The 27,640-nt window shown below is 37.5% G+C and overlaps 2 protein-coding genes across 3 annotated transcripts in view; both read left to right on the forward strand.

Moving 5' to 3' along the window:
- Positions 1 to 498: 498 nt before the first annotated feature.
- g2e3 (G2/M-phase specific E3 ubiquitin protein ligase) lies at positions 499 to 12,559 on the forward strand. The gene is made up of 14 exons (XM_053509482.1): positions 499 to 984; positions 1,827 to 1,924; positions 2,537 to 2,638; positions 2,799 to 2,923; positions 3,716 to 3,878; positions 3,975 to 4,081; positions 4,172 to 4,288; positions 4,650 to 4,774; positions 4,905 to 5,013; positions 5,182 to 5,480; positions 6,447 to 6,628; positions 6,727 to 6,899; positions 10,738 to 10,949; positions 11,093 to 12,559. Exons 1-14 carry the CDS (start codon positions 939 to 941, stop codon positions 11,338 to 11,340), a joined length of 2,106 nt encoding a protein of 701 aa, XP_053365457.1. The 5' UTR covers positions 499 to 938; the 3' UTR covers positions 11,341 to 12,559.
- Positions 12,560 to 13,741: 1,182 nt separating this feature from the next.
- scfd1 (sec1 family domain containing 1) overlaps positions 13,742 to 27,640 on the forward strand; it is a 30,514-nt gene continuing 16,615 nt past the window's right edge. For both annotated transcript variants that reach the window (XM_053509483.1, XM_053509484.1), the window contains exons 1-14: positions 13,742 to 13,826; positions 17,739 to 17,809; positions 17,920 to 18,008; positions 18,106 to 18,196; positions 19,656 to 19,778; positions 21,662 to 21,749; positions 23,675 to 23,764; positions 25,352 to 25,407; positions 25,592 to 25,677; positions 26,046 to 26,145; positions 26,694 to 26,833; positions 27,055 to 27,145; positions 27,246 to 27,319; positions 27,554 to 27,635. In XM_053509483.1, the coding sequence (XP_053365458.1) occupies positions 13,796 to 13,826; positions 17,739 to 17,809; positions 17,920 to 18,008; positions 18,106 to 18,196; positions 19,656 to 19,778; positions 21,662 to 21,749; positions 23,675 to 23,764; positions 25,352 to 25,407; positions 25,592 to 25,677; positions 26,046 to 26,145; positions 26,694 to 26,833; positions 27,055 to 27,145; positions 27,246 to 27,319; positions 27,554 to 27,635 (1,212 nt within the window). In that variant the 5' untranslated portion in view covers positions 13,742 to 13,795. The remainder of the gene's footprint in view (positions 13,827 to 17,738; positions 17,810 to 17,919; positions 18,009 to 18,105; positions 18,197 to 19,655; positions 19,779 to 21,661; positions 21,750 to 23,674; positions 23,765 to 25,351; positions 25,408 to 25,591; positions 25,678 to 26,045; positions 26,146 to 26,693; positions 26,834 to 27,054; positions 27,146 to 27,245; positions 27,320 to 27,553; positions 27,636 to 27,640) is intronic.

Raw genomic sequence — 27,640 nt, forward strand, 5'->3', positions numbered from 1 at the left:
CTGTCCAGGGTGTACCCCGCCTCGTGCCCTAAGCCTCCAGGGATAGGCTCCAGGACCCCTGAATACAGGATAAAGTGGTATAGATGATGTGTGAGTACATTAAAAAAAACTTTTAAAATCTTTATTTATTTAATTATTTTTTTTTATCTAATGCGTCTTATTGTTTTCAGCAACAGAAAAAGAAGAAGAATTTATACAGGTATATAAAATGCGTGGATGTACTGTATGCTCTGATATGAAAAAAAATAGGGCGTATATGGAATGTGTTGAGTACGAAAATGACGTCATGTCGACGTGCGATTTAACACGTATGAGGTACGTCCTTATACAGCGTTAACACGTCTCACCTCAATTTCACAAGAAAGCGCTACGTTATCAGGACTTTTACACTAAAGTAATGATTATTAGACCCGGAAGCGGAAGTTGCGATTAAAGTTTTGCGCAGACTGTTTCTGTTTGAATTTAACCAATCAGAATCGGCGTGGGCGGATACCTTTATACAGAGGGATATTCAAAAATCCTTAGTAACTGTTTGTGTATTTGTTTGGAACCATATTTCACCTTTAAATAATTTTAATTTGAAATTAACGAGCGAGACGATATTTATCGCAGTTTTAACTCTGCGCTCGGTCGCGTTCTTAACGTTTAGTTACTGGAGAATGCTTTAGCTGAGCACGAGTGAGGAGAATACTTCAGCACGCGACGCGTCTCGGTGTTTATTAAAGAGCGAGTGTTTGTGTACATTCTCAGAGTTCTGCAGTCTCCGTGTTCGTTAATTATCTTTGTTAGCGAGAGAAATGTAGAAATACAATGTTAGTTTATGGTAACGCGAAGTTGTTGTAAAATAACGGTGTCTGAAGTTAGTCTAAGACTTGGTGTTTGTTTTCATACAAACCAAACTATCAGTAGCTAACCTTCCTCACCTTCCTCATCTAACCATGAAGCCGAAGCTGAAGAACCAGCAGGATAACTCCCTCAACAAAAGTAAGCTATGATTTATTTGTGTGTGTATATAAGTATTGTGGATGTGGATGAAGTTAAAGGGACATTTGGGATTTAAAAATAATTCCTCACCAGTTTAAGCAGGTCAGTCACCTGATTTCACCTTTCAGGAGTTTCAGGGTTTGCTTGTACGAATGGTGAATTAGTTTTCCTATCGGTTTATCTGTTACACTGTTTATCAGTCAAGCTTAGATTGATTTAGAGAGATTTAGAGATAACTAGCATTAGTACCCATCATTAACATGTAAAGAGTTTAAAGGTTAAAGCTAAAAATAAGCTGAGACATCTTTAATGTAATCAGTGATGGTATTATTATTTCAGGTTGAAGTCCACGTACATGTCTGTCTGAACGGCATAACTCTCTGCCTAACTTATTAATACAAACAAATACAATTTAGTAAGGTTTAGTATATTATGCATTGTTTACTCCAAGTTGTACATGTTTTATTACATGACTTTCCTCATTAATATCTATTAGTAAAGGTGTTTGTTTACATTGAGCAAGTAGCTTATTGTAAAATTGACTATTAAATCTGGCACATAACTGTTCATAACTTGTATATAGATTTTATTTGTGGTGCAGGTTTGCAACTTCAGGCAAATACCAAATGACTGGCAAAGTTTCATTGAATTCTGTCCAGCCAGTTTTACTTGATCCTTTGACAACATACAGAGAGAAATTTGGATTTGGGTCCTCTGATATATGAAACGTAAAGATATCATTGAAAGAGCGAGTTCTGACCTTTAATTTATTTATATAGATGTGTCCACTATGTTTATGACCAAAGGGGTTTTTATTGTTGTTTGTTTTATTTTTTTTATAGTGTGTCAGCTTTGCAAGCATTGTGATGATTGCCCTGACAAATATGGAGAGAAGATCACACTCGAGGAACACAAAATAACCGTTCACTATTTTTGTTTGGTAAGGAACAGTAAATGTTTACTGTACACATTGTTTATAGAGATGATGTGTATTAGCTTTGTCAGCCGTCAGCCTAATCTTCTACTTGTAACAGAAGAGTAAATAGTTATCTGATAGGTGTCAGTAAATATTATAACTCTGAAAGTGTTGAATCAATTAATTTAAATTTTATTTTTATAGCATTTTTAACAATTGTCATTATCACAAACCAGCTTTACAGAAACAAAAGGAAATTAGGAAAATTAGTATAAAATAATAAGTGAGGGAAAAATAAATCAGAATGATCAGATTGTCCCTGATGGGTGACCATGGCAAGGTAAAGCTCCTTGAGATGGCAATAGGTATAATCTTTGAAACGAACCAGACTCAACAGGGAACCCATCCTCATTTGAGTGGGATTAGATAAAATGCAATTGTTTTGCGGTCATGCTGTGTGTTAGGAGGCTGGAAGTTCAGTATATCATGAGAGGTATTTAACTTAACTGGGGCATTTACTGTGAATGTGTGACAAATGCTGTTTCTTCTTGGGTCCATGTGCAATGCAGTGATGTGCATAGATTGTATAAAAGCAGCAGCTCTGTGAATAACTATAAACCAATGATCATGTTTCAGCTGATGTCCAGTGGAATATTCCAGAGAGGAGAGGAGCATGAAGGCATTCATGGATTTCTGGTAGATGACATTAAGCAGGAGACTCGTAGATCTGCAAAGCTGGTAAATTTACGCACTTGCTGCAAATATTTTCGTTACCTGCCATTTTAAAGCATGACATGACGAAGTCCTGTTCAGCATTTTTCTATGTATAAGAACATTAAACTATGCTTGTTTTATACTACATGTGTTTGTCAATAAGACGGATTTTCTTTTAATGCAGAAGTGTATGGTGTGTAAAAAGAATGGTGCTTCAGTTGGATGTTCTATCAAAAGCTGTAGACAGATGGTCCACCTGCCTTGTGGAATACAACAGGAGTTTATTTTCCAGTTCACTGACTTGTTTCCGTAAGTAGCTTCATCTTGGGCTGTTTTAAACTCAACACATACAGTATCTCTGCAAAACTATAACACAATGTGTGGATTAGGTAATTAAGTAACAACAACAATAGTCACTTGTTGTTTTAAGACACGAGGGTTAGCTGTTTTGGAATAGTTCTTGCAAAAAAAGTATTGTGTCAAGTGCATTTCCAGAGCCCATGAAGCACCATGATCAAACTGGCTCTCATGAATACCATCCCAGGAAACCAAGATTTAGAGTTACCAGCCTCATAAATCAGCATTTAATAAACAGCATCTCAGATTAGAGCTGTTATAAATGTTTGTTTTACAGAGCATACGTAGAGAACACATCAGAATATCAACTGTTCCAAGGCGATTATTGCATATTTTGGATTTTTTTAGCATTGTTTTTACAGTTGAAAGAAATAAAAATCAGGACAGACCATGGAATTAGGGGATGTGTCCAAACTTTTGACTGATAATGTATGCATGTGTTTGTGTATGTTTATATTTATGATTTATACTTGTACTGTTATTTTATTCCTTTCTGTTTTTATTTTTAATGGCATTTATAGTGGAAGGCAAAGGAAAAATTTAAATTGTACAGGGAAACTTTGTTGGTTTCGTTGTTATGCATACGAAAAGAAACGCATTTGAATGATCTACAGTTTTTATTATTATCTAAATGTAGTATTGCTGCATAATTAGTTGTGTGTAAATACTTATCTAAAGAAAGTGAAGAGTTCTACATGTTCTGTATGTGTTCATATATCTGATCGTGCTACTTCTTCTTGTCAGATCTTTTTGTAGAAAACATCGCCCCACTCAGACCTGCTCTTCCACCCCCACTCTGCCTCTGTCCTGCTCCATCTGCTTGGAGCCCATTGAGCCTGTTCTCTCCTACTCTGTGCTCAAGTGCCCTGCATGTCATGGAAGCTGGTTTCATAGGGAATGTGTTCAGGTAAACCTTACACAGTATTTTAGTTCTCACACATTTTATACTTTTTTTTTTTTTTTTACCATTACTGGGAACTTACTAACAATCTACCTTTCACAGAATCAAGCACACAGTGCTGCCCTGTATTTCTTCAGATGTACACTATGCAACAATATAGACCAGTTTCAGAAAGAAATGCTCAGAATGGGAATACACATACCAGAACGGTATAGAATTTCTTTATTCAGTCATATCAGCTCTGCACATTTGTAAAGAGTAAACCATCATTCATGTAACACAATTACATTTTCTTGTAGAGATGCTTCATGGGAGTTGGAGGAGAATGCTTATGGGGAGCTGTTACAAGTGTACCAGCACTGTGATGCTGTCAAATGTTCCTGTGAAAAAGGACGTAATTACAGTGCACAATCAGGGTAAGCAACCAGAACGGGTCATCAGTTTTAGTTATGTTATTTGGTGTGTATTGTCCTGTTGCATTCTCTTACATTAACCTTACAAGCTACATTGTGATGTTGACTGGGTTAAAGATGTCATATTTGTGTGATCACTCAATCTATCTCAAACAATATTGCAACAGTATACTTTATACTTGTTAAGGATTTTGCTCCAGAGGATTGAAAGCAGTTAGTATGTATTTATATGGCTGTATTTGTTGAAGTCCAGAAGAAGAAAGTAAGCCAGAAATCTGATGTAGCTGTTTTACCATTTATTGCTAGCACTGCTATGAAATCCCCCCATTGCCGGTCCTGACTGTAGTATGTTTTTTTTTTTAAGTTTTTTTGAGGTTATTCGATGCAAGTTTTGTGGCTCCAGTGGAACCCACCGAAAATGTTCTTCTCTTAAACATTATGAAACCAACTGGAGTTGTGATGACTGCAAAGCTGCTGTTGAGGGAACAGGTGAGCTAAACTATCACTTAGGCTTACTATGTTTTAAAGACATAACCTTCAAAGTGCTCAGTTCTAAATAACAGGATTTTATTAACTTGTGCTTAACAATTATTTTCCAAATACCTTTGGTTTGTAACAGTGTCCATATTGCCAAACCATGTTAAATCACCACTGGCACAGAGGCAAGAGAAGAAAAGACTGCTTAAAAGATGCCTCTCCAGCATACATTCCTCAATCATCTCTAAAAGGTAACAATAAAGCATTATGGCAGTGCCTTGTTTGATCTGCTTTATTCACATGCGTCTGTTCAATACCTCAATGCATGCCAAAATTTACAACTGAATGAATAAATAAATTTATTAATGCTTTTGATGGAAGGACTGCAGTTTTCATAGTAATTTGTTGGTTCATATCAGGTTGTGTGTGGATGCAAGTCCCTCAGAAATCATAAAGGATTTGGCCACTCAAATATCAATGCAGCAGATCACAACAGTGCTGGTGAAAAAGGATGAGGTGTTTGAAGCTGCCCTTCAGACTGTGCGGCGGAGTGACTTTAACCCCTGCCACACACTGTCCGTGAGCTTCGGCAGAGAAAAACGGAGTCAAAAGGTGGGCACACAGCGCCGTTTCCTTAGACTCCTTCTGCAGAAATTACAGAATTCAAGTGTCTTTGAAGGACCTGACCAAGCTAAAAACCTGTCCCTTAGCTCGCAAGGTATGACAATTTCATTTACACACTAAATATAAACAGCATGCATAATTTTTCATTTATTGATATGGTCATAACATGTTTTGATCCCTGTTGGTGTAGGACCGAATGCAAGTATGCATTTAAAAAAAGAATGTTTTTTGATAGAATTGTTCTTCTATTAACATCACTGTTGTGATGGTGACCACTATTATATTAACAGAATGGACTGCATTTAATTACTCATGTTTATTTTAATAACTGTTGAATAAAGCTAGGGTATAAAACTTACATGATAACTTTTTTTTAAGGTTCAAGGTCGTAAAACTAACAAAATCTGAAAATAATGTAATATCAAATTGGGATGTTTATAAAATCATCTAGCTATTGTAATATTGTACAGGGTGGAGACTAGGGATGCACCGAAATGAAAATTCTGGGCCGAAAACGAAACCGAAATTTTTGGATGCACTTGGCCGAAAACCGATACCGAAACCGAAAATGGCTTCATTAAAAAACATGTTTAAAATATTTTCTTTTTGTTTGTATTAAAAAAATTTTGCATATTGCAACTTTGCTGTCCTCATCTGAAACTTTGAAGTGCTTCCAAACCGCTGACATACTCCGTGTTTCATGCGTAATGACAGCGCGAACGAGACGGGAGGATGGGAGAGGCGTGGCGACAATTTCGGCTTTTATTTTCGGCGCTTTCTTACGTTTCGGCCGAAACCGATAAAGCTATTTCGGCCGAAAATTTTCGGCGGCCGAAATTTCGGTGCATCCCTAGTGGAGACTGTTAATTCCCATCCCTACTAATTAGGGCCTATATTCTGAATAATCCTTGTATATTTTACTGTAGGTCTCAAGTTTAAGGTTGATTTATTTTTAATTCAAATTTTATTACATTTTTTCATTACTATTTTTGTTAAATATTTGTGCTCAAAGAGTTTGCGATGGCTTTTTTCAGTGGGTTTTTTTTCTGTGTGTGTGCAGCGCTGAGAGATGATCTATATTTCGAGGTTGGCAGTCTGCTGGCTCTCTCTCTCGTCCATGGTGGTCCTCCAGTGGCCTTTTTCTCTCATGCGCTTTACTACAGCCTGTTCCATTACCCCACTGACTACAAGTTCACTGCTGAAGACTTGGGAGATGTCAAATTAGCGAACACGGTCAAAAAGGTAGGTCTTAGAGCGTATCATTATAGCAAAGACTCATAATACAATGCAACTTAAATGCACTTTTTTGTTCATGAAATAAAGCTAAACTAATGTTTCAGATCGAGCAATCAAGCACTTTGAAGGAACTGAAGAGAGTTCTACGGTCCATGAAGGACTATTTGCAAGTAGCAGGCTGCTGGCGAGAAATCACTAAACTGTCTGACAAAAACCTACTGCTGGAGGACATTCTAAACTTTTACTTTGTTGTGAGAATGCAGTTGCCTCTTCAAAGGTTGGTACTTCAAACAGTAAAACCTATACATAAAATGTCTACACACCCCTGATAAAATGGTAATTATTTAAATGTAAAAAATTAATAAACTAATCATACCAGATGTCATATAAGAACCAGCAAAATTCAAGTGAACAAAGAAAGAAGAAATCCCTTGCAAGAACTTTCTTCTGGCCCGCTACACTTTAGCCCAGACATATGAGAGATTGTCACATGTAGGGAGTGACCAGTACTTACCAGATATTCCTACTGCATTTTACTGCTGTCATAGGTCTCTTCTATCAGCCCTCTCTGATGAGCTCTCTTCCTGTCCTTTCATCTGTTTTTGGAAGGATGTCATGTTCTCGGTAATGTCACTGTGATGGCCTGTTTTCTCCACTTTTTGATAATGGCTTTCACTGTGTTCATTAGTATGTCTTAATATATTGGAAATTCATTTGTACCCCTCTACTGATGATAACATTCAACAGTGAGATGATAATAATAATAATAATAAGTTTATTTTATATTTAAAAAAAGATGTGAATCACAAATATTTCCATACCGGATCGGTCGCGGCCCGGGTTAACGACAACCGCCACCGGTGCTGTTGACCTACAGGGTGCCAATGGAAATTGGGCTAATGTTGGTCGAAAAAGGAGAGGAGGAAGACGTGTTCGAAAGCAGAGAGAGAAAAGAAAAGGCAAGAGTTTAGGAGTGATACTGTAGTAGGAATTTTGAATGTTGGGACTATGACAGGGAAGGCAAGGGAGATGGTTGATATGATGCAGAGAAGGAAGGTGGATATACTGTGTGTCCAGGAGACCAGGTGGAAAGGTAGTAAGGCTAAAAGCTTAGGATCAGGGTTCAAATTGTTTTACCATAGGGTGGATAGGAAAAGAAATAGAGTAGGAGTTATCCTGAAAGAGGAGTTTGTTAGGAATGTTCTAGAGGTGAAAAGAGTATCAGACAGGTTGATGAGTATGAAGCTGGATATTGAAGGGGTGATGTTAAATGTTAGTGGTTATGCCCCACAGGTAGGATGTGAGTTAGAAGAGAAGGAGACATTCTGGAGTAAGTTAGATGAAGTGATGCAGAGCATCCCCAGAGTGGTGATTGGTGCAGACTTCAATGAACATGTTGGGGAAGGGAACAGAGGTGATGAAAATGTGATTGGCAGGTTTGGTCTTCGGGACAGGAATTTAGGACAGATGGTAGTGGACTTTGCAAAGAGGATGAAAATGGCAGTAGTAAATACTTTCTTCCAGAAAAGACAGGAACATAGGGTGACAGAGTGGAGGCAGAAGCACTCAGGTAGACTACATCTTGTGTCAATGTTGTAATCTGAAAAAGATTAGTGACTGCAAAGTTTTGGTAGGGGAGAGTGTAACCAGACAACACAGAATGGTGGTGTGTAAAATAACCCTGGTGGTGAGGAAGGTGGAGAAGACAAAGGCAGAGCAAAGGACAAAGTGGTGGAAGCTGAGAAAGGACGAATGTTGTGTAGTCTTCATGGAGGAGTTAAGACTCCTTAGGCTATGGGTGGTCAGAAGGTGTATTCAGTTGACTGGACACCTACAGCTAATGTGATCAGGAGGTATGGAAGTGCTTAGGAGGATCGCAGTAGAGTTTCTAACTAGTTTGTTTAACAAGATTTTGGAGAGTGAGAGGATTCCAGAGGAATGAAGAAGTGTATTGGTGCCGATTTTTAAGAACAAGGGAGATGTGCAGAGCTGTGGCAATTACAGAGGCATAAAGCTAATGAGCCATACAATGAAGCTTTGGGGAAAAAAGAGTAGTGGAAGCTAGGTTAAGGGCAGAGGTGAGCATTTGTGAGCAGCAATATGGTTTCATGCTTAGAGTACATCAGATGCAGTATTTGCTTTGAGGATGCTGGCGGAGAAGTACAGAGAAGGTAATAAAGAGTTGCATTGTGTTTTTGTAGATTTAAAGAAGGCGTACGACAGGGTGCTGAGAGAGGGCTGTGGTACTGTATGAGGAAGTCTGGAGTGGCAGAGAAGTATGTTAGAGTGGTGCAGGACATGTATGAGAGCGCTAAGACAGTGGTGAGATGTGCTGTAGGTGTGACAGAAGAGTTCAAGGTGGAGGTGGGTCTGCATCAAGGATCGGCTCTAAGCCCCTTTTTGTTTGCTCTGGTGATGGACAGGATGACATATGAGGTTAGACAGGAGTCTCCATGGACTATGATGTTTGCAGATGACATTGTGCTTTGTAGCGAGAGCAGAGAACAGGTGGAAGAAAATTTGCAGAGGTGGAGGTATGCTTTGGAAAACAGAGGAATGAAGGTTAGCCGCAGCAAGACGGAATACATGTGGGTAAATGAGAGGAACCCAAGAGGAACGGTGAGGATACAGGGAGCAGAGGTAAAGAAGGTGCAGGATTTTAAGTACTTAGGGTCAACAGTCCAGAGCAACGGAGAGTGTGGAAAGGAGGTGAAGAGGCGGGTTGGGTTTCAGGTGTGTTGTGCGATAAAAGAGTATCAGCGAGAATGAAAGGAAAGGTGTACAGGACAGTAGTGAGACCAGCGATGCTCTACGGCTTAGAGATAGTGGCACTGAAGAAAAGACATGAGGCAGATTTAAAGATGTTGAGGTTCTCTTTGGGAGTGACAAGGATGGATAGGATCAAGAATGAGTTAATTAGAGGGACAACCCATGTTAGATGTTTTGGAGATAAAGTCAGAGAGGCCAGATTGAGGTGGTTTGGGCATGTTCAGAGGAGAGATGGTGATTATATCGGTAGAAGGATGCTGAGGTTTGAACTGCCAGGCAGAAGATCTAGAGGAAGACCAAAGAGGAGATTTATGGATGCAGTGACGGAGGACATAAAGTTAGTTGGTATGAGAGAAGAGGATGCAGAGGATAGAGTTGGATGGAGGCAGATGATTCGCTGTGGCGACCCCTGAAAGGGAACAGCCGAAAGACAAAGATGATGATCAAATTATCCTTTTATTTGCTTAGTTATTAATAAATACACACATATTATAATAATTTATAATAATTATTGTAAATCTTTCACCCAAAACACTGGTTTAATGTTTGCTGCTGTCCTAACCAGAGAGCACGGCCTGTTTTGGTCTTTTGGACTCCTGGCCACCGATGGCTGTGGCAACCCTAGTATTCAAACATGACCTCTGGATGGTATGGTCAATATTTTCATCATAAAGCCCTCTTTGTTAAAATACTTTCCAACAACTTGTTTGAATGTATTCCAAGAAATATTCCTCATTTTGTGTCGGGTCAACAACAAGCTTGTAAGTCCAATTCCTGGCAGATTTCCAGCTGTTTCTGACATCTGGAACTACCATGAGCACAACTGTTCCTAATGGTATTTAACTGCTTAAGTATTGCTTTAATATTTGATTTGTGCACGTCAACCAACACCAGTTTCTTTGTGCTTGAAATTCCCACCCCCCATACTAATTAATGACAAAATATGTCTGATGTTTGACATGCAAGACATGCAGTATATAGCAACAGGATGATGAGAGTTCAGGTCCAAACAAAACTTTTGATTGTGTGGAAAAACAGAACACAGTTATTAAAAACTACTTGTATTATTATTATGAAGGTAGAAAGTCTGCTAGGTTGGACTGCCTGCTTCATGTCTGAAACGCAGGCCTCCCAGGAACTCCTTTAATGGCCCAGGACTGTATAAGGATGTGCTAAAAATAAGTTCCTCCAATGTGCAAGTTTTGTTCATGAATGAATGTTTGTGTGTACACCTCCCACAGACAGATGTGTCTCTTCCACAAGTTGGGAACAAGTTATCTGTTTATTTTAAGGATCAGGGTTAATTTGCTGTAATACTGTTTTTTTTTTTTGTGTGTTTTTTCTAGGTTTTGCGAGGGGCTTAAAACATTAAGTGTGTTTGATCGAGTCCAGGCATGTCCAGAGGCCTTCTACCCAATTTTTTGTGGCCCAGGAGAAAGGATGACTGCAGATGCCCTGTTTTCACTTTTCACTGCTCGTTTTTCTGAGCGGGGAGAACAGAAAGCAAAAGAACATGCGGCAATGGCACTCTGGAAGCAGTACATACAGGAGTGTGAAGGTTTGTGTCTTTCTATTTTTCACCTTTTGTAATCAAAAAAGATTATCATTCATTTTTGTTCATTCTTTTATGAACAAAGATTACAGGAAAATGTTAATGTTTTTACACAACTGACAAGTGCTGCTTTTCACTTTTTGTTATAGATGGACGATGTGCTGCATCTCTAGAGGATATTCTCATATTTGTCACTGGTACCAATGTGGTGCCTGCCATCAGCTTTGACCCTCCTCCTTCATTGTCCTTCTTTGTCCCACTGGAACCTTCATTTGCCTTTCCCCAAAGTCAAACTGAAAAGAACCACCTCATTCTACCTCTACTCTCCTCTTATGAGATCTTCAAGAAACACTTGGAATATGCTGTGTGTCAGATCTCTGTGATGGAGGGCATGTGAACACACGTTTATTTACAATCTATGTTCCAGTTCATGCCAAATGTGTTCAGTTGCAGGACACCCGTTCTTCCATGCAAGTCTTAGTTAAATATATCTTCACGGACCTCACTTGGTACACAGGAGTACTGTCACACAGAAACATGTTTGGGTACCTTAGTTCCTGTGAAAGGAAACAGTAATTCTTTAGCATGAAGACACACACCTTTTTGGCAACAATTTTGGGAAGAACCATATATGGCTTTATGGTCAGGTTAAAAAAAAAATGTCATGGTGTACATTTTGGTAGATTATAAAAAGTACAGTTGTTTCCTCTGTATATACAGTACACCCCATTAAAAAATGCTGATATTTAAATGTTTTAAAACGTCACTATTTACACATATAGAATTACTGCCTACTCACTGCTGATAAATACTTTAGAGATAATCTCATTTAGAAAGGTTTTTCTACAAAAACTAGTGAAGAGCTTTTGCCATAAAGAAGAAAGCTATTTTCATTATTCATTAAATTTTTATCCATGCTGTCATTCTACCGAGTGGGAACCCACAGCGTCAGGAATTAACAATCAAGTTCCGCTAGCATTGACGTTTAAAAAATAAGTATTGAATTTTGAAGTATAGTGCGGGCAATAAAGCTTTTGAAACCAACAGTGTTCACTTTAAGCAGAATCGTGAAGGCATTCTGCATTTAAAAAAGTAAAATGTTTTAATGTTTTTCATTTAAAGAATGTACTTTATTTGAAAAGACACACTATACTGAATCCTTGATCTAAGGTGAATGTTTACGATTATCATTGTGGTAAACCTCTGCATGACTTGATCACATTTTCATAGTATTCCATGTGAATAACAAGTAAAGAGTAGCAGGGTTGCGCTTAGTTGTGGGAGAAAAAAGCTGGATGTCTAAAGGTAAATCATAACTCAGTTTTTTTGTTTTCTATGTGTTCTATGTAATTACTATGCATAGGTTATTGCAAGGTATTTTTAAATTTTGCCTTTTTTCATCTTTTTCCTTTGAGTTCTAAAGTATTGTACAGAAATGGCTTGTGTTGAGGAATCTCTCACTTTCTTTATCTTTTTCTATTGTTATTAGCTTGTCTTTGTTATGTACTACATGATACGATACTTGAGAAGTTCTCAGCTGAACGTGATGTAAGGCTAATCAGCATTCTGTTTCATCTGTAGCAAACCAAGGCAAATAAAAGACTCGATTGGTTTCAGTAATTGCCTTTTCCTGATTAAGGTCACAGGGGAAGTAGGGCCTATTGTGGGAACATTTACTGTGAGGCAGCAGTCTGTTAGAGGGCAAAATATATAGACACTCTACTAATAAAAATGGCATGCTGTCTATTCATCAGTTTTAGTAGAGCCAACTGATTTATTATAACTGCAAATAAAACACCAATGCACTGGAAATCCTTTTAAGAGCTGAGGTGTATGTTTTGTAAATCTAAAAGTATTACCATTTCTTGTTCTTTCGAGGTTCTTAAGTTGTTTATTTATTAATAAAAAACATTTCTTCTGTTCTTTATTACCTTCATGCTTTCACTTTCATGATGAGAAACATATCGAAATATATCTAACAAAACTATTGAATTGTTAATTTATGCATAAATTTTCATTGTGGGTTTTTATTATTGTGCCCTCAATGGAAAGAGACTTTGAGGTGAAGAAGATTGTGTTGCCCTCAGGGCTGTCACTGGGAGTTTAATGCCATAAATGTTATAAGGATCTGAGGTAAGAAACCAGACCAGAGCATTTCTATTCACCATCATTTAGGGTACAAAAATGCTTAAATATACCAAACTCTATTAGAATTATTGCAATCCACACTTGGAGTCAGACCTGGAGGTAAAAGTTAATTGCATGTAGCAACGTTTTGTACTGCCTTAAACTGAAATCGCTTAAGTGAATAATTTTATTTAATCGTGTCCCAATTCTAGAACTGTTCTAAGGACTACAACATTTACCTAAAAAAAAAAAATCCATCTACAAATTTTGAAATACCTCCAATGTGTCGTAAATCACCTGTATGTCTCCGGGTCTCTCTGTTAATGACTGGTCCTTTTGATGTTCAGGACACAGCACTGCTTTAAATGTGCTCTCTTTGCTGAAAACAGAGATCTTCTTCCTGTGCTTGGTGGGTTTCCTCTGGGCACTCCAGTTTCCTCCCACAGTCAAAAACATGCAGATTACGGTAACTGGCATTCCCAAATTGTCCGTAGTGTGTGTGCCCTGCAATGGATTGGCACCCAGATTAGCACCCTCGTTGCCTAAGTCTTCTGGATATACACAGGACACTGCGGTACAGAAGATGTCCTGGTTCTATTGGGACGTTTCAGTGTTACTTCCCGAACTTTGCTTTGATAATTAACCGCTCGGCCGATAGATGGCGCTGCACTCGCGTCTCTAGTTGCCACGTCACCCGCCAACCTGTCAGGGCATAAATAGTAAAGATGGCGGCCTCCATCCGGGAAAAACAGACAGGTCTGTTAATCTCTTGGTTAACTATTTTAGAAAGAGTTTAGATTTTTTTTTATACTTATCTGAATGTAATTACATGTATCACGGCACTTTACGGCCTCATATGTCTGTTATTAAACGCTGTATTTAAAGCTGCACTGACTGATACCGTTCTGCTCACTTTGCTAAGTCGATAGCCGACCTGCATTATCAACCAACGGCTTGTGAAATGGGATTAAAATTATATTTATCCCTTACCGAGTACGACACAATCCTGCAGAATTTCCTAGAAAGTCCTTAAAACATACATAACAATAAATAAGCAGTATGTTCTGAATTAATTTTAAGGTTTCAGATTTGGCTAGCTAGCTAATCAAAACACATGAAACTCATTGTTTTACTCATTATTATATATTTTTTAACGTCCCACGTCCTTTAAATATCAGGCTGACAGTTGGAGTGTAATGACGCAGCCATGACCAGCGCACGTGATGTAATTCTCATGAAATGAAGTCTTTATGTGAAAAGTGCTGAATTGTAGCTCTTAAAACCCAGAGCATGTAAGCCATTTGTTTTCCTCTTTTTTTTCTTTTTAAATAATCACATATAGGGCTCAGGACTGAGATAGACATTATTGTACACCGAATTTTAGTTCATTTTAATCAACTATACAAACATGACTGAGCATTTTTTTAAAAAATGTGTCATACAGTCAAAAAATAGCACAGATACACATGATCGTGTGTTTTTATGGTTGTTTTCAGTTGTTTCTATGACCAAAACATAGTAATAATAATAATAATAATAATAATATGCTCATGTTGAGCGTTCTACATTTTTGCCACACCATGTACATGTTTTAAAGTAATGATAACTTTTATTCTACCTGACATATTCAAAAACCCAAATACACAGTTTAAAGTCTGAAGCCGCTCCGTTAACACACACCGGCATTACATATAAGGACATATTGTTCTTTAATCACCTTTGACCTATGCTGTGTTGCTGACACATATCTGTGCCGCTTGGGTTTTAGGGATTTAAAGACCTGTAAGTTGTCTGGGCTCTCTTTGCTTTCCTTCAGATAGGAAAGTTAGGTTTAAGAAACTGCACTATCCAAAACAGTGACAAATTATAAAAAACATTATATTTTCTTTTGAATTAAATATTAACCTTCCATACACACTATATGGATGAAACGATTCGGTCCCCGTTTTGCAGCTATAACAGTTTTAGTCTTCTTGGATGCTGTTCACAAGATTTTTTCTGTGGGAACTCGTGTCCATTCATTCTGTAGAGCATCTATGAGGTCAGCTGCTGATGTTGGATGAAAAGGCCTGGCTCGTAATCTCCATTCCAGTTTATCTTAAATGTGCTTGATGGGGTTGAGTTCAGGGCACTGTGTGGGCCGGTCAAGTTTTTCCACACTTATAGTCTTTGCTTTGTGCATTGGAGCACAGTCATGTTAAAAGAGAAAATAGCCTTCCCCAAACTGTTGCCACAAAGTTGGAAGCATAACATTTGTCCAAGATGTTTTGGTGTGCTGAAGCTATAAGATTGATTGAAACACCTGAATTTAATAATGAAGAGATTTAGCCAAATACTTTTGGTCCAATAATGTGTATTTTGTATTTTCAGTTCTCTTGTGCATTATATCTGGAATTATTTCTTAGATTATTATTATTATTATTATTATTATTAGTGGTGCTTGCGAAGCTAAGCTACTACTATTGTCTCACAGACTTATTAGCTATATCTATGACATGGCAAGCACCACTCACATTTTCTTCATTATTATTATTATAGTTAATTAAATTGAATTGAATTAAATCTCATGTATATTGCGCTTTTAACGAAGATTATTGTTGCAAATTAACTTAACAGAATCAAAAGAAAATTAGGGAAATAAGTATTATGTGTGTGAAAATATGTATAAATAAAAAAATCAGATTGTCCCTGATGAGCAAGCCGAGGGCAACGGTGGCACAGAAAAACTTTCTGAGATTGCAGTAGGAAATAATCTTGAGAGTAACCAGACTCAACAGGGAACCCATCCTCATTTGGGTGATAATGGATAGCAGGACTTGATCAGCAGTTATACTCTGTGGTAGGAGGCTGGAAGTTAAATGTAACAGGTTGTAAATATGGAGTCCACTTTTGTTATTAGAGGCTCATGTACAAAACTGTTTATAGAAATATGTTCATGACTATACAGATTCATTTGCTTATGACAGACACTGTGTATACGTGACCTAAGAATCACTATACAATAGATCTAGAGGTTTGTGCAGCACACAACTTTTCAGCACCTCATACTACAGTTTAATATCCTCGCCAAGCGAGCTAGGGAAAGTGGTAGTGCAGCAGGGAGTACTGAACATCACATGTCCTCCTTTAGTTTAAGTGGGTTTCTTCTCCAGTGTCTCCTCACTGTCAAGTATCCCAGCAAAATACTGTTTTGACTACACTTACATGTCCCTAGACAAACATGAGTGTGACAATGTGTGTGTGATGTCCTAAAATGGACTGGAGTTCCCTCCAGGGTGAGGTCTCTTGTCTTGGTCCCAGCGTCAACATCCTCAACATCTAGAATAGGTTCTGATTCTACTAATTCCATAATCAGGATAAAGGGGTTAAAATAAATAAAGGAATGTTTAAGAAAGCTAAATAACCTGCACCATTCTTCTTTGTCTTTCGGCTAATCCTGTTCAGGGGTCGCCACAGCAAATCATCTGCCACCACCTAACCCTATCCTCTGCTTCCTCTTCTCTCACCCTAACTAACTTCATGTCCTCTCTCACTGCACCCATAAATCTCCTCTTTGGTATTCCTTTAGACCTCCTGTCTGGCATTTCTAATCTCAGCATCCTTCTACCAATATGCTCACATTTGAACATATCCAAACCACCTGACTATATCTTCAAAACATCTAACACGGGTTGTCCTCCCGATGAACTCATTCTTGATCCTATCACTACCAAAGAGAACCTCTTTAGCTCTGCTACCTCCAACTCTGCCTCCTGTCTTTTCTTCAGTGCCACTGTCTCTAAGCCATAGAGCATCGCTGGTCTCACCATTTTTCCTTTCACTCTCGCTGATACTCTTTTGTCACATAACACACCTGACACTTTTCTCCACCCATTCCAACTTGCCTGTACTCGCCTCTTCACCTCCTTTCCGCACACTCCGTTGCTCTGGACCATTGACCCTAAGTACTTAAAGTCCTGCACCCTCTTTACCTCTGCTTTACTACCTGTAGCCGTACATACGCTTTCTCTAAATCTACAAAGACACAATGCAACTCCCTGTTATCTTCTCTGTACTTCTACATCAGCATCCTCAAAGCAAATACTGCATCCGTTGTACTCTTTCTAGGCATGAAACCATATTGCTGCTCACAAATGCTCACCTCTGCCCATAACCTACTCTTTCCCAAAGCCTCATTGTATGGCTTTTCAACTTTATGCCTCTGGAGGCAAAGAGATAGGAAGGATGTGCAGCATGTTAGAGTGCACTAACATACCTATGGAGGTATGGAAGTGCTTAGAAGAACCTTGGTATGTTAGTGCACTCTAACATGCTGCACATCCTTCCTATCTCTATCTCTTTGCCTCGCCAACCTGTACAGATTCACCTCTCCCTCCTTACTGTCCAACCTAGCATACAAGTCCTCATATACTCTTTGTTTGGCCTTTGCCACCTCTACCTCCACCTTATGCTGCATGTACCCCTGTCTACTCTCCGTAGTCCGCTCAGTGTCACACTTCTTCTTAGATTTAAATAACCTGCACCATAATTTAGATAGATTATTAGGCCTTGTCTTTTAAAACGATCCAGAATGTTATTAAATTGGTGGTTTATTTTCTGATAATTGTTATTGTGAGTTTGGTTAGTATTATTGTAATTAAACTAATTATGGCATTAATCTTTCCTTAGCTGCTTTGAAGCGTATGCTTAACTTTAATGCACCACCTTTAAAAAACACAGCAGTTGAACCCGTATGGAAGGTAATGGATCTTACTTAGTTATTATTTGATGTTATATAAAGTAAAGTTACTAATCGAAAAGTACAGAAGGAAACTGTGTATGTTTTACTGCTGCTTGTTTTTCTTTTTAGGTACTTATTTACGATCGCTTTGGTCAAGATATCATCTCTCCCCTTCTATCTGTGAAAGAGCTAAGAGACATGGGAATCACTTTACACCTGTGAGGACCTAGAACATGTCTACTGACTTTTCTTCCAAATCTGCAGTCTTAATCATTCCTACATAGTTGTAATTGTTTTTCTCGTTTTGTTTTCTAGATTATTACACTCAGACAGAGATCCCATTCCAGATGTTCCTGCTATTTACTTTGTGATGCCCACAGAGGAGAACATAGACAGGATATGTCAAGTAAATGTCAACAATTTATTTTTTTTGCCATTGTGTATTCAATCAATGAAACAAGAGCAATTTAAGTATGCTTACTACAACTAATATAAGTTATTTCTCCAAAGTCAACAAAAATGGTCTCTTTTAATGATTACTGCAGTTATCAGCTATATTCAGTATAAGCTATTCAACTTCTTAATAAAATCCCTTATTAGACCACAAATTTGTGAATTAGGTGTTGTCTCAAACACAGATTGATGCCTTTTAAAACACATCAAATACCTGGACTTTCTAAAGATATGTTTATATTGTCTTGTCATAAATGTTAAGAGAGTCAAGAGACTTTCTGTTAAAAGTCAAGAGAGTTGTCCATAAAGTTAAGAGAAGAGATCATTGCCTTGCATAAACAAGAACAAGGATATAAAGAAGTAGCAAAGGTACTAAATGTTCGTAGGAATACAGTCAGAAGCCTATTTTGTAAGTTTAAAGTTAAAGGAACAGTGGCTACACTACCTGGATGTGGCAGAAAGAGAAAGCTATCACCTGCTGCTACCAGATTCCTGAGGAGGCAAGTGTTTAAAAAAAAAAACTTGATTGACTGCAAAGGACCTACAGAAAGATTTGGTGGCATCAGGCACCGAAAATTCACTCTGCACTATAAGGCGCGTACTGAACACTGATGGCCACTGATGCACTCTGTTACTGGCCCTAAAAAAATATCTGTAAAGTCGGCTTTAATATGCTAAAAAAAAAATATATATATATATATATATATATATATATATAAAAAAAAAACACAGAATTTTCAGAATTCTGTTCTAATTAAACAAAGCTTGAACTTTTTGGGCCTATGAATTAGTGGTATGTTTGGAAGAGAAAGACTGAAGCATATGCAGAAAGCATACTTCAAAGTCCACCAAGGTTTGGTTTAAGTCCTGGTGGGTTCTAGAGTGGCCATCACAGTCGCCTGACTTGAATCCAGTAGTCAAATTTGAAAACAAGAGCAGCACGCAAACGCAAAAATTTCACTGAAAAAGAGGCGATTGCCCAAGAAGAATAGGGCTAAGATCCCTCAGAAACACTGCCAGAAGCTATTGTCTGGCTATACATCACATTTGCAGCAGGTCATAATAGCTGAAGGAGACTCTACTAAGTACTGAAGCTGCTTCTCATCAAGGGGTTGAATAAATCCGAAACTGCAGTAATCATTGAAAGGAGCATTTTGTGTTGACTTTGGAGAAATCACTTGTTATACAAGTTGTGTTGAGCTATTTAAATTGATCTTGTTTTACTGATTTATTACAAACAGCTGCAAGTTAGAAATTTAAGCCCCCAAATTTTTTTTTCAATGGTGGGTTAAATAATTCGGAGTGCAACTATATTTTTAGTGCGCCTTAAACATGTAATGTCCATGAAACTTACACTTGCAATATATAAATGTATATGTAGCATACACTGTGACTTCATTTGAACTTTACAGGACCTGCGGAATCAACTCTATGAGTCATACTACCTGAACTTTATCTCTGCAATCTCCAGAAGCAAACTGGAAGACATTGCAAGTGCAGCTCTTGCAGCAAATGCTGTGAATCAGGTGACCAAGGTAAGTCACATCCAGGTCTAATAAAATAAAAACGTCCAGTACAACCTTAAATGTGCAAATGTCTTGAGCAACCCCCTTTTCATTACAAATTTTGTTTATGGGTGGATAACATAATTGTTGAGCCAGTACAAAACATTTCATACGTCCAAACAGTACTCTTAAAACAAAAACGATTTTGTGTTAAAGAACCAGCATAATACATGACACATTTAAGGGAAAAAAGTTTTGAAAAAAAGATGCTTGCAAAAAAAGAAAAGCATATAAAAATCAGAAGCTGCAGAAGAATTTCTCCAGGATTTTAAGATCCTCCTTGTTCAAACTGCAGGCAAATCTGATTTGTTGCATAAATCTGATCTTTAGGACTTACTGTCCACACTGTTATTTTAAAGTGATTAGATTAACATATCTGCATCGGAATGCAGCATGATATTTTCTTTTTTAAATTCAAATTTTATTTGTTACATAACCAGTCATACACAGTACGATATGCAGTGAAATGCTTTATTTTTCGCATATCCCAGCTTCTTGTTGGTAGGCAGGGGTCAGAGCGCAGGATCAGACATTTTACGGCGCCCCTGGAGCAGACAGGGTTAAGGGCCTTGCTCAAGGGCTCAACAGCGGCAACCTGGGCTCGGGCTCAAACCGCTGACCGTTCAATCCGTAACCTTAACACACTGAGCCACCACTGTTCCTGCCTCCTTTTATACAACAGTTAGTTGTGACCATGTACCATCACAGATTTCTACTTGCATATATTATATATGCTATACATATTTTACATATCTAGCAGTAACCTCCTAAGGCATAGCAACCTTACATTTTACATTTTTACATTTTATAACTTAAAATACTCAAATTACAAATTATATTAATATATTATATAGTATAGCATAATGGCTAAATGTGTATAGACACAATAAAGAAATATAAAAAATGAAGTAAAAAAATTACTATAGAATTTTAATGCAAGTGATATAAGGTTTGACATATGATATGAGCGGGTAGAGGTTAGAATTAGACACATTGTTAGAAATCCAACTGGAATCTCATTCAAATTACCCCTGGAGGCGGTTCAATCAGATTTGCAAAAATCAGGTTCAGTTTGTTTTTTCTGTTCAGACTGCAGTCTGATTAGAATCTGGATATGCCAAAAATGGGATTTGGGCTGGCAGTCTGACACTGCCTAAGAGGCTCTGTAAAATAATAATAATTATTTTTATTCTGAAACTGCACAATTTGTACCTTTTTAATGTTTTTTTTAAAAAGCAAGGGTTTTTCACCACAAATGTAAATTTTGTTTACTTTATTACTGTTTCCTCCTCTGTCTAATATTTTACAAATATAGTGCAAAAACTAGTTTTTTGTTATCACATATATTATAACAGCTATAATTTTTTATATATATATATATATATATATATATATATATATATATATATATATTTTTCCACTTAGTTAAAGTGTATAAGGAAAAAAATTTAAGGCCTCTAAGACAAAATGAAAGGTTCCCATCCTAAAGGCTTTCCCATGCTGGAAACCTAACTAAAAGCTTTAACTCTGTTTTAGAATGCTGAAACAAATTTCAAACAATATTGTCTAGCAATTTGTTTATTAACTTTAATGTGCAATTGATAATTAGATTATTAGATTTAATTTTCTTAGATTCTGTGAAATCATGCAAGTTTCTGTAAATGAACTGGTATCATTGAAACAATAAAAGAATGAACGCATAAATATAGGCTTTCCAGCTGGCACAACTGCTAGCAACATTATGCTGCTGTAGACTAGTAACCAGCACTTAGATTTGACAATCCAAGGGCACCTTGATATACATGAAGCTAGATAACAGTATACTGTTTTATTGTTTTATTGTGTTTTTTTAGGTGTTTGATCAATATTTGAACTTCATAACATTAGAAGATGACATGTTTGTCCTCTGCAATCAAAATAAAGAACAGATCTCCTATCATGGTGAGCTATATGGTAGAAGTGAAATAATACATATTTACAGTAGCATAATTGTTTTTCCGTTTGGCATCACAATGTGTAGCAGTACAAGTGCTGAATTATTTATTTTGGATAATCTTATTCTTTCTATAACGTGTCTGCTATATTAGTAAATTTAATCCTCAAGTTGTCATCCTGAAGTTTTAAGAAGTTAATCGTTTTTCTTTGTGTGGTTGAAATCCTTGGCTATATCATGATATAGGTGTGTTTTTTTTTTTAAATGCACTCTTTCACTGAGTCAAATTTATAGCCAAATACTGATCCTTTTTCCATTTGCTTTTTTCTTCCCTTTTTGAGAACAGGGGAAGTGGATTTCACACTGCTTTAAGATGGAGTTGTGCCTTTCTGGTGTTTTGATATGGGTTGATATTTATTTGGATTTGAGACAAATCAGACATTTTAAAAGTAACAACGACTTTGTGTCTGCACAAAGAAAAATAAAATATCTCAACAGTGAGAATTGAATTGATTATTGCATATGCACATGTTGCTGCCATCTTTTTTATGCTGCCATGCACATTTTTCCAATTGTGATGTCAGGGATCTTAAGTAAGTTATATAAGATTGTTGATAACTCTAGTAACTGCAAAAAAGAAAGAAACCAACACACAAAATTGCTGAGATGATCGTGAGATTGTTATACTAAAAGGATGTATGTGGCTGATTCATATGCAGTTAGCAGAAGGTTATTTAGAGGGAAAGTTCTTAACAAACTACAAAGAGATATTTGATAAAGTGCCTACAGTGTTTAAAGATGAAAACAGTTTAAGGTTATTCTCCCACTTTGCAAAATGTTTAACTTCTCCCCTGATGAGAAACACATACTGACAAGAAAACAAAAGGACACATTGTGAATGTGAGCTTCAAAATTGCCCATCTACTGAAGCAACCAGTATTTGCACCTAATCTGAAACCTATTGAGAAACCATGGTGCATCAGTAAACATGAAATTCATGCCTCTGGATGTAAGTTGTTTTAAATAAAAATATGGAATTCTATTTTAACATAATTAGTGGAAGTTTTCCTTTCTTGCATGGGGAATTGCATGTAAAAACCCCATTGGGGCCGCACTCTCGCCAGTAAGCCGTTAGCCTCTCTGGCTTTAGCCAGCACCAAATGATCCAGAGAAGATTGTCTGTCTGGCTGATGGGGCAGTCTGGGCCAGTCAGTCCATGGATGGAATTCAGTAGCAGCGCTGTGCAGGGACAGTCCCTTAGCAACCCAGGATTTCTGCTTGTAGTTTCCTGTAGATAAAGGGATCTTCTATGTAAGGTGCAGAGCTAATGAGAGCAATGGCACCAGCACGAGAGCCCACTCTACTGGTGTCCATGGCTTTTCCTGAGCTGTCTTTTACTTGCTGCAATTCCTTGGGTAGAAGGAGCTGAGTTGTGTTTATGAGATTGGAGAGTCTTGAGCAAGACAGAGACCCAAACCACAGACAAAACTTGTGTTCTTTTATTTAGGAACAAAATAAAGAAAATGCAGTATAAATTGTCTGTGAGGGTCCTGCAGCATATGTACCCTTGCATGGAAGGTAAGGAAAGTTGCAGGCTGGAGTCTTGCAATGTTCCCGGTTGGCAGGCAGGAGTGGCAGGGCTCTAAAGCACAGATGGCAGCTGGGTTGGTGCTTGATGTTGTGTCTGAAATGCAGATTCATGATGTATTCTCTTTTTAATCATTTGCACAGAATGTGGAAATTAGTCTTAAAGGTCCCAGTAAATCAACTGTTAATATAAAAACAATAATATACTGTCATAGCTGTGTAATTTTATAAATTTAATTTAAGACCTTTTAGATTTTAAAATCAATAGCTTTGCCTCCACTTTTACCTTTTAAACAAAGGTACTCTGTTGTTCTAGTGTCTGACAAAACTACTGCCTTTCTTTCAGCAATCAACAAACCGGATATTATGGACACCGATATGGAGGCTATAATGGACACAATTGTTGACAGTCTCTTCTGCTTCTTTGTGACTCTTGGTAAGTGAGGTTTTACACAATAACTGTTCTCTTTAATATATATACTTGTATACTTGGCTATTTTGCATTACTTTGTGGCAGCAGTATAATACATATGATCATGCAGGTTCAAGTTAAGACATTATTGCTATTGTTCACCTCAAACATCAGAATAGGGGAAAAAATTATATGTTTCACTTGGACTGTCTCATGGTTTTTGGTGCCAGATGGACTGGTTTGAGTATTTCAGAAACTTCCTAACTCCTGGAATCTCACAACATTATCTAGATTTTACACAGGGACAGGGGTGGCTTAGTCGTTAAGGCATTGTACTACAGATCGGAAGGTCCCAGGTTCAAAGCACACTACAACCAAGTTGCCACTGTTGGCTGTAACCCTTAACTGCTCAGATGCATGATGAGATAAAAACGTAAGTCATTCTGGAGAAGGGGGGTCTATAAAAGAAAGGCGTAAAATTAAATGTTATTCGTAAACAAAGTGGTGTGAGAAAAATATACCAAGTAACAATTTTGTGGCTGGAAATGCCTTGTTTAGGGAAGTCAGAGGTTAAGCTGCTATGGTGAGCATTTTAAAGCGCATGTGATATTAAAGGATTGGCTACAATAGCAGAAGTTCACATAGGGTTCCATTCTTGTTCCAAGAATAAGAATCAGAGTTCTTTAAGAATCATGGGTGCTGGCTCACCTAAACTGGACGGTTGAAGATTAGGAGGGAAAAAATCCTCTGGTGTTTTTCGGCTGTTTAATTTCAGTGAATCTGCCCATGGCAGCCTGGGATTTCTGTTCCTGGCTAATGAGTGCGCAGCCTGACCAGGGCACATGTTGGAGTTGCCCATCCACCTCAAGGTTTAATGTGCTGAGCTGCTTTTCTGCTCGCCACACTTGTTTCCAGCAGAACAGGAGTTTACTGTAATACTCAAACTAACCCACCAACACCATAACTCACCCAACTCACAGTGAACACCAATTTTTCTGGATTCTGATGTTTTAACCTGTGAATGAAACATTTTTTGTACAAACTGCGGTTGTGATGGATTTATCCATGTTTTTTTTTAAATCACTGATTTATGTCAGTTTTTAAAAATATTTGTGGTAGCAAATTACAGAACTACATTACTACACAGATGGGACATGCAACACAACTTGTAAATTGTTTTTTATTTATAATTTCCAAAAGAAATGGCAGTCTTTTGCAGTTTTGTTTGTTTGGGGCTAAAAAGGTTTAGTAATCTTAAGTGGATTGTGCTCTAACAAAAAAAATTAGCAGGGGGAATTGAGGTAAAGCTGATTATTTTTTTTTTGCTTTGTTATTGATATCAGTTTCTCTGATTAAAATGCAGACTGAATGTTTATTATTATGAAGGTGACTTTATTGTGCCAAAACATTTTTGTTTATAATACTGTCGTTGTTAAGTAAGGGAGAAGGAAGTAAATTTAGTTTACTTTTGAAGTGAGTTCACTATTATCTCTATATTTGAAATACAAAAATAAATCATCCCCTGGAACATTCTTGTGTGCTTTGGAAAATGTGCGCAAAGCCTAATATGCCCTCCTTTTGGCAAGTGATTGAGATTTCCTGTTTCCCTAGGTGCTGTTCCAATAATCAGATGTCCAAGAGGAAACGCAGCTGAAATGGTAGCTGTGGTAAGCTGCTTGTCTCACCTTTCAAGCTATAAAAGTTGGTCTGAGGAGTCTTTGTTTTCTCTTTGCCCCTGAATAAAGGCTTGTTTTATGAGTTTTCAGCTTTTGGCTGTTAAATGCTGTTTGTATTCAATGCCTGTGGATCTGTAAACCACTTTCCCCACTACTCTCTGTATTGTTCTTGCAGAAACTTGACAAGAAACTGAGAGAAAATTTGCGAGATGCTCGCAACAGCCTGTTTACAGGCGATACCATGGGCACAGGACAGTTTAGGTGAGACGCAAACACACACCTGCAAAAAAAAAAAAAAAGCCATATGACGAGTTTTAATTCGTGTACTTTTACGTAAATAATTTACGAATAACTAGTTATAATCTCCAAAGAATTTCCACAGATTCAGCTAGATTTTTTTTTTATACTTGCATGAATTTTAATAAAGCGTGAAATTACAGAGAAATAAAAGTACAGTCCACCCTCCCTGCGTACCCAGTTCACAACCCTAAGAAGCTCAGGGAAAGATTCAGAAGTGATTGTTTTCACTGCTGGAGCTGAGAACTGAAGCCCAGAGGAGGATATATATATCATCTGCTAATTTTTCTTTCTGTTTCTCTTCTTCTCTGTCTGCACGTAAATTTTTGTAGTTTCCAGAGGCCATTGTTTGTTCTTGCCGACCGCAATCTGGATCTTGCCACCCCACTCCATCACACATGGACCTACCAAGCTCTCATTCATGACGTCTTGGTAAGCAGATGTCAAAGAAACCTACAGTATCATTAGGTTGATATCACTGATTTGTTCAAAAAAGGCTGCCAGTTTCTCTACCAAAATTTCCCCCCCCCCAGAATAATTCTTATGGAAAGATGAAGCTATTGCCAATTGCAGTTATCATTTGTAAGATTTCATCAAATGTGGAATATAAACACTAAGCCGTTAGTGTGTGCCAAAGAACATAAATACTTCATTCGTTAGAATCCCTCTAAAAACACTTGTCTTAATGGGGTATGTCTCCAGGTATGGACAAATCTGTGTAACTTATAATGATTGGCATATTTTTTGCCTAAGGCTTTTGTCAATGTCATATATCTATGCTTTCAAAATGTTATAATCCACGAGTGAGACCATTTAAGTGTGAAAAAACCTGTCAATTGCATGCTTTTATAATATACCAATATGTGGTAACAGTGTTAAGTGGTATAAATGTTTTTAACATGTCATTTGACAGTATCTTTGTGTACAACATAGGATTATACGGTACTGTGTATCATGGTGTCTGGGCACATGTGTTTTAGGACTTCCATCTGAACAGGGTCAGTCTAGAGGAATCTGCGGGGTCAGAAATGAGTCCAGCAGGGGCACGGCCCAAAAAGAAGAACAAAAAGAGCTACGACCTCACTGCTGCAGACAGGTTTTGGCAGAAGCACAAAGGAAGGTAACATGTAATCCATAAGAGCAAAGAAAAAAATTCTGTAGGCAGGAAAGGCAACAATCCATAAGCAATCAGTGGTGTATAAGCTGTGATGGGTTAGGGTATATTTAAAGAGGTACTTTAATTAAAATAAATTAATTAACCTTTTTTACTTTTTAAAATATTCAAGGCCAAACTTGTCTTTATGTGCTTAGCTGAGTCTGTTGCCATGTTTATTGTTTCAGCCCATTCCCTGAGGTTGCCGAGTCAGTGCAGGAGGAGTTGGATACATACAGAGCCCAGGAGGATGAGGTTAAGCGCCTCAAGAGCATCATGGTAGGAACAAAGAAGTTGCTTTTTATGCAGCGACACCATTTTCTACATGGAATTTTTCTTTATAGAGAAAGCACTGTTAACGTTTTGGTTTTCTCTGAAGGGCTTAGAAGGGGAAGATGAGGGAGCCATTAGTATGTTGTCAGATAACACTGCCAAACTTACCTCAGCTGTCAGGTGAGACAATGTGAAGTGTGCCACTCTAAAGAAAATTGTTTTTTTTCTATCAGCTACAAGTATAAATGCATACCTATTAATAAACATACATGGTAGGTAAAATTATTTTATAACACAATAACTTTTAACACATAGTAGAATACTACTTTTATACAGTATACAGTCCGTGGCATGACAGTCCTTCTATGTCACATTAAATATCTTATGTAACAAAATATTTCTGTCCCCAAACAGTTCTCTTCCTGAGCTTTTAGAGAAAAAGAGACTAATTGATCTCCACACAAATGTTGCTACAGCAGTTTTGGACCACATTAAGGTGAG

This window comes from Clarias gariepinus, chromosome 13, assembly GCF_024256425.1.
Source record: "Clarias gariepinus isolate MV-2021 ecotype Netherlands chromosome 13, CGAR_prim_01v2, whole genome shotgun sequence".
NCBI lineage: Eukaryota > Metazoa > Chordata > Actinopteri > Siluriformes > Clariidae > Clarias > Clarias gariepinus.